We start from the raw sequence: 12,812 nt of genomic DNA on the forward strand, positions 1-12,812 counted from the left end.
GAACCCTGATGTAGATGCAGCAGAGCAGAAGCTGTGGAGGAGGTGTGGCCTGGTTACCCAAAGACCATCCATAAGACACTCATACACTTGCAGGCTCCTAGTCCTGAGACACTCATCCTCTCAGATAGGGTTCACACCCGCCTAGGCCTATCCAGTCTCAGTAGGACTTGGGATCCCCATAATAGCAAGCACGCAGAGGAAGCTGGAGAATGGAATCCCTGGGACCTGTGGTTCGTCTATTATGTACTATATACTATATGTACTAGTGCAGAGACGGGGAGAAGACCAGACAGGAGGAGGTAAAACTTTGAAATTGGCCAAATCTGATAGGGAGGGGAATAAAACCTTCCTCAGATATATCAGTGATCAGTGGCGGAGAAGAAGAAGAAGAGGAAGAAGATCTTTTGAAACCACTTAGATTTTATTATGTGTAATCCGTCTTTACTGACATCAAATACTACAACCGTGCATGGATGCGAAACAGCAGCTACAGTACAACAAAAAAGACCACTGTACATTATATATGAAACTGTGACCAAACTATTCACTAATGACTGACATGGGGGGCGGGCATTGGCACTAGAAGGCTACGTGAGGTCAACAGCCCAAACTCATTCTGAGGTTATTGGGAGAAAGAACAGAAGAAACTAGAGAAAATATGACTTTACTGAAAGAGTAGTAGATGCTTGGAGGAAACGTCCAGCAGATGTGGTCGGTAGATCTACAATAAGTGAATGTAACCTGCCTGGTATATACAGATATCTATCCTAAGATAATAAGAAGGGAAATACTAAAAGGGCCAACTAGACGGACCAGGGGGGCTTCTTCTGCCGACAATCTTCTATGTTTCTTTATCATCCTTTAAAAACACCAGTTACAAAAAAAATAAAAAATAAAAATCTATAAATAAGAAACTGGTGAATAGAAAAACAGCTCTGAATAAGAAAATGGATAAAACAAAATTAAGCATCAGAACATTTCCCACCTTTTTAACACAAGAAGACCTTATATACGATGTGTTTTCTGATGTTTAACAAGTTTAGTTTTAGTCCTAAAACATCTCCCACAGTATGAACATGGGAATGGCTTCTCGCCTGTGTGAATTCTCTGATGTGGAACAAGATTTGATTTCTTATTAAAACATTTTCCACACTCTAAACACGGATATGGCTTCTCCCCTGTGTGGCTTCTCTGATGTTCAACAAGAGACGACTTAGCAGTATAACTTTTCCCACATTCTGAACATGAAAATGGCTTCTGACCTGTGTGAATCCTTTGATGTTTAACAAGACTTGCTTTGGAAGAATAACATTTCTCACACTCTGAACATGAAAATGGAACCTCCCCTGTATGAATTCTCAGATGTTCAACAAGCCTTGACCTTACCCTAAAACATTTCCCACATTCTGAACATGGGAATTGCTTAGCCACTGTATGAATTCTCTGATGTCTTGCAAGATCTGATCTCAGAATAAAACATTTCCCACATTCTAAACATGAAAATGGAATCTCTCGTGTGTGAAGTATCTGATGTTTAACAAGCTTTGTTTTTACACTAAAACACTTCCCACATTCTGAACATATAAATGGCTTTTCCCCTGTGTGAATTCTTTGATGTTCAACATAACCTGTTTTCTCATTGAAACTTTTCCCACATTCTGAACATGAAAATGGCTTCTCCCCTGTGTGAATTCTCAGATGTTTAACAAGACTTGATTTAACGCTAAAATATTTTCCACATTCTGAACATAGAAATGGTTTCTCCCCCGTGTGAATTCTTTCATGTTCAACAAGACTTGATTTATCATTCAAACTTTTCCCACATTTTGAACATGGAAACGGGTGTTCCCCTGTATGAAACCTCTGATGTTTAACAAGACGTGATTTCACACTAAAACATTTCCCGCATTCTGGACACGAAAACGGCTTCTCCCCTGTGTGAAATCTCAGATGCGTAATAAGCTTTGATTTCACAGGAAAACATTTCCCACATTCTGAACATGAGAATGGCTTCTCACCTTTGTGAATTTTTTGATGTGAGGTAAGTTGTGATTTTGTAGTAAAACATTTCCCACAGTTTAAGCACAGGAATGGCTTCTCCCCTGTGTGAATTTTCTGATGTCTATCAAGTTCTGACTTCCAAGTAAAACATTTCCCACATACTGAACATGAAAATGGTTTCTCCTCTGTGTGAGTGTTCTGATGTGCAAACAGTTGTTCCTTACTGGAGAAACATTCTGAACATGATAACAGCTCTTCCCCACTGTCACTTCTCAGATATCTAACAAGCTTTGATTCCACAGCAAAACATTTTCCACACTGTGAACATATAAATGGATTCTCGTCCGTATAAAAGCTTTCATGATCATCTTCCCTTCTGTAACTTTCACTGTTCTCGGCAGACTTTGATGAATCAAAAGACAGGGTAGAAAATATAAGATGTCCCTCCGAGCTCCCGATACCGTCATCTGCCAAGGAGAAGAAAGATTATTTTTTGGTGATAAATCTATACATTTTAGTAAATCTATACAATTTAGTCCAAAACTATCTCAAACGACAACGCTATGACAAACGACCCGAAATCTTTTGCCCAATTACACGGAACGATGATCGTAACTTATGATCGTTCTTGCGGTCGTCTTGTCGGCGCTATTGCGTACGTTTCAGCTATGACTTCTTATTACACCGAACGATGAGCGAACGATCAAACGTTAAAAATAGTTCAGAATTCTATTAAACGACCAACGATTTTTCAAATGCGATTGTTATTGCGAAAATTCAAACGATAATCGTTCCGTGTAAACGCAAAAAATTTGCAAAATATGCCCTGCTTGTCCCATGGGCGGGCGGGGGGAGCGGCGAGGTTTGGAGGAGCCTTGGTTTCCTCCTCTGCCTGACTTGTGCCTGCCAGATGTAAATTATGGCGAAAATTGATACCAGCCCCAGATGTGATGTAGATTGCCACACCCTACGTGCGACAACCTCAAAGTCATCAGATTTACTAAGAGGTCTGTAGGTCCCGGAAAATCTTCTGCAATTCCACCACTAGAAGATGGGCCAAGTATTCCACTGTGTTCACACCATAAAGAAAGGGTGTTACTTATGTCATCGCACTGGTAAAAACCGCGGGAGGCTGACGAGATCTCATACGGGAGGGCCACAAACTGAAACGGATGAATCTTTTTGTTTACACTATGGCCAATCTTTGATATTATAGGAGGTAAAGATAGATTGAGATGTGGTAATATGCATCATGGAAGTCTATAGAGAGCGATTAGGGGAGTGCTGGAGCTCATTGACTCCATCTTGAATTGCTGGTATCTGACGTAACTGTTACAAGGTTTCAGGTTTATGATGAGTCTATAGGACCCAGGTGTTTTTTTTTACTGAAAAGAGTTTCAGTATTGATCCTGGCCTGGAACCGGAATGATAACATTTATGTGGTGCATTTTTTTTACACTCACCATTAACTCTGATTGTAAAGGATTCAAAGACTGTCGGGGGAGATTGTATACCTTTTTGGGGATGAGTATTACCTGTAGTGATGTCCTCCATATACTGCTCATCACTCACATCTGCCTCCTCTTCTTTTACCGTATTGTCTGCAGCATGAATAGAATTTAGGTTCTTTTCCATAGAATCATCCTCCTTATACTGCTCATCACTGCTCACATCTGTCTCTGCAGCATTAATATTGTTCCCATCTTCCCCCTGATTCATAAGATGTGAGAGAAATATTGTAAAAGTCATCAGACAGTAGGAGAAGTCAGGTGGGATGTACAGATCATAGGGAACATCTCCATCTACCTGATCCTGATCCTGTGGGAGAAGAGGACGGGGACATCTCTCTGGTGCTGTTCTCTTACTGGATCTGACTGGAGGGAACACATACAGAGACTGAATTCATTCTTTCCATCCAGATAATACAGAGAGGAGGTGTGTATATAGTCCTGTCTATTACCTGCTGATGGGAGGGGCTGCTGATCCTCCAGCATCACATCCTTGTACTGATCCTTGTGTCCTTCTACATACTCCCACTCCTCCATGGAGAAATAGACCGCCACGTCCTGACACCTTATAGGAACCTGACACACACAATGATCACACAGTCATCCCCCCCACCCCTCCAGTGGTGTTACTGTATAATGTCCCAGCATTCCCAGCAGCCACAGTCTCACCTCTCCACTCAGCAGCTCCACCATCTTGTTGGTGACTTCTAGGATCTTCTCTTCCTCTATTTCCTCATGTATCAGGGGCCCCGGGATTGGGCTCAGGGTTCTTCCCCATCCTTCACACCCAGGGGCCCCACAGCGCCCACTAGAGGACTTCTTCACTACTGTGTAATCCTGTGTATGGAGAGACACATTACTATCACTCCATCCATTCCCAGAATCCCTCACCTCTCCAGTCCTATCCATCTGTTATTCCATAGATAAGAATGATGTCATGATGACATCACTCCCAGAATCCCTCACCTCTCCAGTCCTATCCATCTGTTATTCCATAGATAAGAATGATGTCATGATGACATCACTCCCAGAATCCCTCACCTCTCCAGTCCTATCCATCTGTTATTCCATAGATAAGAATGATGTCATGATGACATCACTCCCAGAATCCCTCACCTCTCCAGTCCTATCCATCTGTTATTCCATAGATAAGAATGATGTCATGATGACATCACTCCCAGAATCCCTCACCTCTCCAGTCCTATCCATCTGTTATTCCATAGATAAGAATGATGTCATGATGACATCACTCCCAGAATCCCTCACCTCTCCAGTCCTATCCATCTGTTATTCCATAGATAAGAATGATGTCATGATGACATCACTCCCAGAATCCCTCACCTCCCCAGTAAGCAGGAAGAGTATGTGTAGGGTGAGGGTTATTATCCTCTCGGCCATCTTGTCTCTGTCTCTCTCCATGGTTGATGGGTCGGTCTCTTATATAGAAGATATCAGCAGAGAATCCTGGAGGGGAAGAGGAGGAGACAATGTAATATATCGGGGGTCTCCAGTATAATAGGAAACAGCACAGATCAGCCTCCTGGGATCAGCAATGAAAGAAGGAACAACAACACTTCATACCTAATACCGTCCAGTCCTGAAGGGGTTAATCCTCCTCCTGTCCCCCAGCTCCTTCCCTCCACCTGCAGAGCTGTACAGGAGCCGTGTGCTTCCCCTGTGCTTCCAGGACCTGCCATGATGTCACAGTCATTTGATCAGTCACATGGAGGAGGAGGAGTCACATGATCAGGGGCTGCTGCTCAGTGTATGCAGGACTCTGCTGTGCTGGATGAGCTGAAGTGATGTGTATGTAGCAGAGCTGTGTGTGTGTGATGTGTGTGGAGCAGAGCTGTGTATGTGTGTGTTATATATGCCTGCAGCAGAGCCCTGTGTGTAATGTGTGTGAAGCAGATCGGCAGATTCACCACTGGCCCCCTGTGCTACTCACAGATGAGAGCAGGTTCACACTGAGCACATGTGGCAGAAGTGACAGTCTGGAGGCACCATGGAGAGCGATCTGCTGCCTGCAACATCCTTCAGCATGAGCGGTTTGGCAGTGGGTCAGTAATGAGGTTGTGTGGCATTTCTTTTGGGGGCCGCACAGCCCTCCATGTGCTGCCAGAGGTAGCCTGACTGCCATTAGGTACCGAGATGAGACCCTCAGCCCTTGTGAGACCATATGCTGGTGCGGTTGGGGTTTCATCCTAATGCAGGACAGTGCTAGACCTCATGTGGCTGGAGGGTGTCAGCAGTTCCTGCAAGATGGAGACAGTGAAGCTATAGACTGGCCGCCCGTTCCCCTGACCTGAATCCCATTGAGCACATCTGGGACATCATGTCTCCTCCATCCACCAACGTCACGTTGTAGCACAGACTGTCCAGGAATTGGCGTCTGCTTTAGTCCAGGTCTGGGAGGAGATCGCTCAGGAGACCATCGGCCACCTCATCAGGAGCATGCCCGGGCCTTGTAGGGAGGTCATACAGCCACCTCATCAGGAGCATGCCCGGGCCTTGTAGGGAGGTCATACAGACACCTCATCAGGAGCATGCCCGGGCCTTGTAGGGAGGTCATACAGACACCTCATCAGGAGCATGCCCGGGCCTTGTAGGGAGGTCAGACACCTCATCAGGAGCATGCCCGGGCCTTGTAGGGAGGTCATACACCTCATCAGGAGCATGCCCAGGCATTGTAGGGAGGTCAGACACCTCATCAGGAGCATGCCCGGGCCTTGTAGGGAGGTCAGACACCTCATCAGGAGCATGCCCGGGCATTGTAGGGAGGTCATACACCTCATCAGGAGCATGCCAGGGCCTTGGAGGGAGGTCATACAGACGCCTCATCAGGAGCATGCCCAGGCATTGTAGGGAGGTCATACACCTCATCAGGAGCATGCCAGGGCCTTGTAGGGAGGTCATACAGCCGCCTCATCAGGAGCATGCCCGGGCCTTGTAGGGAGGTCATACAGCCACATCATCAGGAGCATGCCCGGGCCTTGTAGGGAGGTCATACAGCCACCTCATCAGGAGCATGCCCGGGCCTTGTAGGGAGGTCATACAGACACCTCATCAGGAGCATGCCCGGGCCTTGTAGGGAGGTCATACACCTCATCAGGAGCATGCCCGGGCCTTGTAGGGAGGTCATACAGCCTCCTCATCAGGAGCATGCCCGGGCCTTATAGGGAGGTCATATAGCCTCCTCATCAGGAGCATGCCCGGGCCTTGTAGGGAGGTCATAGAGACACCTCATCAGGAGCATGCCGGGCCTTATAGGGAGGTCATACAGACACCTCATTAGGAGCATGCCCGGGCCTTGTAGGGAGGTCATACAGACACCTCATCAGGAGCATGCCGGGCCTTGTAGGGAGGTCATACACACCTCATCAGGAGCATGCCCGGGCCTTGTAGGGAGGTCATACAGACACCTCATCAGGAGCATGCCCGGGCCTTGTAGGGAGGTCATACAGACACCTCATCAGGAGCATGCCCGGGCCTTGTAGGGAGGTCATACAGACACCTCATCAGGAGCATGCCCGGGCCTTGTAGGGAGGTCATACAGACACCTCATCAGGAGCATGCCGGGCCTTGTAGGGAGGTCATACAGACACCTCATCAGGAGCATGCCGGGCCTTCTAGGGAGGTCATACAGACACCTCATCAGGAGCATGCCCGGGCCTTGTAGGGAGGTCATACAGCCACCTCATCAGGAGCATGCCCGGGCCTTGTAGGGAGGTCATACAGACACCTCATCAGGAGCATGCCCGGGCCTTGTAGGGAGGTCATACAGCCACCTCATCAGGAGCATGCCCGGGGCTTGTAGGGAGGTATAACAGCCACCTCATCAGGAGCATGCCCGGGCCTTGTAGGGAGGTCATACACCTCATCAGGAGCATGCCCGGGCCTTGTAGAGAGGTCATACAGCCACCTCATCAGGAGCATGCCCGGGCCTTGTAGGGAGGTCATACAGACACCTCATCAGGAGCATGCCGGGCCTTGTAGGGAGGTCATACAGACACCTCATCAGGAGCATGCTGGGCCTTGTAGGGAGGTCATACAGGTCCTCATCAGGAGCATGCCCGGGCCTTGTAGGGAGGTCATACAGACACCTCATCAGGAGCATGCCCGGGCCTTGTAGGGAGGTCATACACCTCATCAGGAGCATGCCCGGGCCTTGTAGGGAGGTCATACAGCCACCTCATCAGGAGCATGCCCGGGTCTTGTAGGGAGGTATAACAGCCACCTCATCAGGAGCATGCCCGGGCCTTGTAGGGAGGTCATACAGCCACCTCATCAGGAGCATGCCCGGGCCTTGTAGAGAGGTCATACACCCTCTTCAGGAGCATGCCCGGGCCTTATAGGGAGGTCATACAGGCACGTAGAAGCCACACACAATACTCAGACTCACTGGCACTTGGTTTAAGGACATTACAGCAAAGTTGGATCAGCCTGGAGGGGGTTACTACTGTAATTCTAAGTGTGATGCCACATCTAGGCCGCCATTGGGTAATACATGTGATTTCCAGTGATGATGTGTGTGGGATTTTGTTGTCAGCACATTCAGCTTCGTACAGAACAAAGTATCACTGAGAAGATTTCATTCAGATCTAGGAGGGGTTTATTTTTATGAGCAGTGTACACATGATAAATTTTTAAAAACTCACAGATCTTGCTAATAATATATCATTAGGCGCACAGGCCTTGATGAATCTTGGGCAGCATTTTTCCTTGTGAAATTTTTTGCCTAACAAAACTTGGCTAAAAAAACTACGCCCAGAGAAGTGCTGCTCAATTTTATGCGTAAAAATGAAAGAATCGCACATGATAAATCTGGCTAATAAAGCAGCTAACCTGAAACCACACCGCCTCACAGTGAAATTTTTTTTAAAAAGGCAGCCGGAGTAAACTGCTCACAAATACTACAAGCATATTGATAAATGTTTCAGCAAATGAGCCAAACTAACCATGGTGCGGTATAGGGGAGCCGACTCTCACCCCAGTGGTATATGAGCCTCTTGAAGCTCAATGCCACAGTATGTAAATGTATGACCTGTACTTAAGGTCCTACTACATGAAACGACTATCTGCTGTATTCAGCCGATATCGGCCGTTACAGGCGATAATCTTCTGGTGTAATAGAAGACAATGATCAGCCGACATGAACGATTTCAACATGTTGAAAGACAAACAACTATGATAGCAACGATATGCTGCCAAATCTTTTTTTATTAATTTTAAAAAGAAGTACAGAATTTATCCGAAACCACAGAAATCAATCAAAATAACAGTAATAACTGAGGAGCGCAGGAGGCTCCGGAGCTAAATATATGAAAAACATAGTATGAGCAAGTATTGCCAGTTCCTCAGGGGTCACAGCACTTCAAATAGACAATAGGGAAAGAGGTGTGAGAGGGCCTAACCAGGGAGCAAAGCTGAATTCTACATTTCAATCAACAGAATAACATTCTTGCTATATGAACAGATTATAACAATAGAGAAGAAGGAAGAATAAAGGAGAGGAAGAAGGAATGAGAAGAGGAGAATAGCCATTCTGCCAGGAGGGGAAGAGGAATGATTAATCATGGGAGGATGCAGGTCTAGACGATATTGTTCCAAAGGAGCAAAACTCAGGTGAAGAAACAAAGCTGTCCCAAGGGTTCCATAAGAGTGCAGTAGCAACCTGGGTGGAGTGCGTTTCCACCCTGAGTTCCTCCATTCTAGCAATGTGCAATACCTCTCTGAGCCACTCAGAGATCGATCGATTTCCATCTCCTAGGAATGACCGAATGGGCCGCAACTAGGAGGAATCTGATGATGTTGTTTTTTTGCTGATGCATTTCACCCGGGTGGAGACCAAGAGGAGAAAGACTATCGGATCATTCGGCAGGGTGTAGCCCGTTATTTTACATATAAGTTCGCACACCTTATCCCAAAAATCTATGAGTGGCAGGCAGTCCCACCATATGTGCAACATAGACCCACTAGCAGCTCCGCATCTCCAACAGATGTCTGAAGCCATCGGGTAAAGTCTGTGAAGTAACACCGGAACTCTGTACCACCTGGAGACTATCTTGTAATTGGTTTCCTGGGTCTTGCAGGAAATAGAGGCCTTGTGACAGATTTGGAAGGATTTGTCCCATTCTCGGGGGTCAGATCTCTACCCAGCTCCCGTTTCCACTCTCGGGTGTGATACATAGTTGTTCAAAATCAGTTAGATCTCTGTGGAGGTTACAATGCGCTTCAAGAGAGTTCTAAAAATGTTTCAGTTGCAGGTACTGCATCACAGAGGAAGAAGGGCTGGTTTGGTCAGGAATCAGGGATTCGAGAGAAAGGAGCGAGGAGAAGATATGACATAGCAGAATCTAAGAGGCTTATGCGGAACACTAGGTAAGAAACCAGCTGGGGGGTGCCCCGCGGCAAAATCGGGTTATGAGTGTATGTGTTAGAGGACCATCCTGAGCTAGCATTTTAAGCCTAGGCAGATTAATGGAACATATAGCAAATGTGATCTGCGAGACAAGCGGTGCGATTGCAATATCAAGGCGCGGTTATCGTTTCGGCTCTATCCACAGGGCAGATGTAAGCGAGCGGTATTATAGAGAGGGTAGACACCAATTTGACCCAGAGCTTCGAATCGGCGTGTTGCGACCAGTCTAGTATTCTGGTGGCGACTGCCGCAAGGAAATTAAAAAAGGGATCAGGGTCCGCCTTGCTATACGCGGGTGGGAGCGCATTCATAAATAACGGGAAAAGAGACGGTTAAGAGGGCTAAAAAAAGACCTAGGCAAAATAATAGGAATAGTCTGGAACAGGTATAAAAGTCTGGGCAAGTTATTCATTTTTAGAATGTTTATCCTAGCCAGCCAAGAAAAATCTCTGTGGTCCCATTTAAGCAAGTCTGCTTTAATTTTGGAAAAAAGCGGACTGAAGTTGAGGGTATATATCTGCGAAAAAATCAGCAGGGATATGAACGCCCAAGTATTTAAATTAGGTAGAGGACCAAGTAAAGGGGAACTGACTTTTTAAACCTGACACTAAATCTGGGGGTAAGGAGACATTGAGGGCCACACTTTTGGAATAGTTCATTTTGTAATTACTAAGGGCACTGAATGTGTCAAGCACTTTTATCAGGGATGGGAGGGAGCGTTGCGGCTGAGTGATATGCAACAACAAACGTCCGCAAAGGCCAAACATTTGAACTGCATACCACTGACCCACACGCCATGTATCGTCGCGTCCTTGCAAATGGCTTGTAATAGGTGCTCCATGACTAGGACGTAGAGGAGTGGGGACAAGGGGCAGCCTTACCTGGTACCATTAGCAACTGTGAAGGGAGCAGAAAGGCTGCCATTAACCCTGACCTGGGCTTGGGCAGTCTGGTAGAGAGCCAATATACAATGTAACATAGTGTCACCTATCCCCATAGATGTCAGCACAGCCGCCAAGAAGCCCCAGTCCACCTGATCGAATGCCTTCTCAGCATCTAAGGATAAAAAAATACACAGGATATTAGACTATTTAGCGCAATGAAGGATCGAGAAGGTCTTAAGTGTATTATCTCGGGCTTCCCTAGTGGGGATGAAGCCGACCTAATCTGGGTGGGCTAGGTCTCCGAGGAGGGGGGACAACCGAAGGAGAATAAGTTTGGCATAGATCTTGGCATCAACGTTGATGAGAGAGATAGGCCTATAACTGGCACATTGATTGGGGTCTTTACCTTCTTTCGGGATCACCGTGATATAAGCCTGTAAAAAAGAGGCCGAGATGGAGTTAAAGGAGGAAAGAAGCAAAGGAGACAGTTCCGACTGGAGCGTTTTGTAAAATATGGTGGTGTAGCCATTAGGGCCTGGGCTTTTTCCTGCAGGCATCGAGCCCACCGCAAGGGCCAATTCCTCAGGGGTGAAAGGGTCGTCTAGCGGAGCGGTTAATCGCGGCAGTGCAGTGGCCTCAGGAAATTCTGCAAGGGACGGGGCGGTGACTGCAAATAGTCGCTAAATTTTCATTTGTCAGGTGGGACAATCGTCCAGATTGGAGCTTAAGGGTGAGCACAAATAAGGAAGCACGCGCCAATAGCCTGTCCGACTTATTACCCCATTCATACATGGTACTGGAGCAGTTGCCTGTAACGGGCATGTTTGCAGACAGCTGCTATCTTCTATGGTCTGCCCGGACAATCTAGCGATCACCCGGGCAGCAAACCCCCCCCCCCCAGCTCCCCACGGCCCCCTGGCTCTTACCAACTCGCTGCCAACGCGCGTGACAGCCCCAGCAGCGAGCAGGAAACGAAGAGCAAGCGAGAATTTACCGCTTATTTGCTCCTCTTCATCACCTCCTGTAATAGGGGCTTTAGGGTCCTTTTACACAGACAAATTTATCTCATAGATTCTTGAAGCCAAAGCCAGAAATAGCTTTGGAAAGAGGAGGAATCTCAGTCTTTCCTTTATCACCTGTTCTCTGTTTATAGTCTGTTCCCAGCTTTGGCTTTAAAAATCTGTCAAATAATCTGTGTGTGAAAAAGGACCCTTACCATGTAGTATGGAAGGATTGGTATGGAGAATATTTATGATCAGTTTACTATATAATTCCTGACCCTTCACCTGTGATGTCTTTGTCCTTGATGTGTTTTTTAGTTTAATGCTTCCGTATACCATGACCTTTTAACCTCAACACTTGGGGCAAAATATATATGGTGCCCGGGCGGCGTGGCAGTATGAAGCAAGATAACATTCTAGGGTTGTATCAAATCGAGTGAGTACCAGCAGTTATCAGCATCCAGCACTAACCTCCAATGACTGGCATCAGCGATCATGCTGATGTCAATCGTTTAACCAATTGTTGAGACCATTCCTATGCTTCACGTGCTGATGGGTGTTCTCAAAGATCATAGTAAACGGGATACAGATCTGAGTCTGGAGCAGGATGAACTGTTGGTGGAGGAGGGACATGAGGAGGACGATGAGGCCCTAAGCACCCAGAAACCATTCAGTGTGTTTGCCAAAAAGAGAAAAGTCTAACCGCATCTGTGTAGCAAAACAGATTCAAGCCAGTAAATGCAACGCTTCAACCGCAGGGGTATTTATTAAGCAAGACTTTTAGGGTTGAAATGTTGCATTTCCTGTACCTGTTGTAAATAAAAGCTTTTAAAGGGTTTGTACACAAACATGGCCACTTTCTTCTAGAATATGCAAAAGAAGAGCCCGTTGAGTGGGCTCTTCTTTTCATATTCATGTTTCCCAGGGGGCAATGCACTGCATTTCACTGCATTGAGCGCTTTCACCAGCAGCCGGCAGTGTTGTTGTTTGGCTGGTC

General features: G+C 46.7%; 1 protein-coding gene across 1 annotated transcript; it reads right to left on the reverse strand.

The window, feature by feature from the left end:
* Window positions 1-400: 400 nt before the first annotated feature.
* On the reverse strand, window positions 401-4,415 carry LOC138786753 (oocyte zinc finger protein XlCOF6-like). The gene is made up of 3 exons (XM_069963778.1): window positions 3,808-4,415; window positions 3,537-3,711; window positions 401-2,468 (listed from the first exon to the last, which is right to left on the reverse strand). The coding sequence occupies exons 2-3, from the start codon at window positions 3,634-3,636 to the stop codon at window positions 1,006-1,008; spliced, it is 1,563 nt and encodes a 520-aa protein (XP_069819879.1). The 5' UTR covers window positions 3,637-3,711; window positions 3,808-4,415; the 3' UTR covers window positions 401-1,005.
* Between the last annotated feature and the right edge of the window lie 8,397 nt (window positions 4,416-12,812).

Source organism: Dendropsophus ebraccatus, chromosome 3 (genome assembly GCF_027789765.1).
Source record: "Dendropsophus ebraccatus isolate aDenEbr1 chromosome 3, aDenEbr1.pat, whole genome shotgun sequence".
NCBI lineage: Eukaryota > Metazoa > Chordata > Amphibia > Anura > Hylidae > Dendropsophus > Dendropsophus ebraccatus.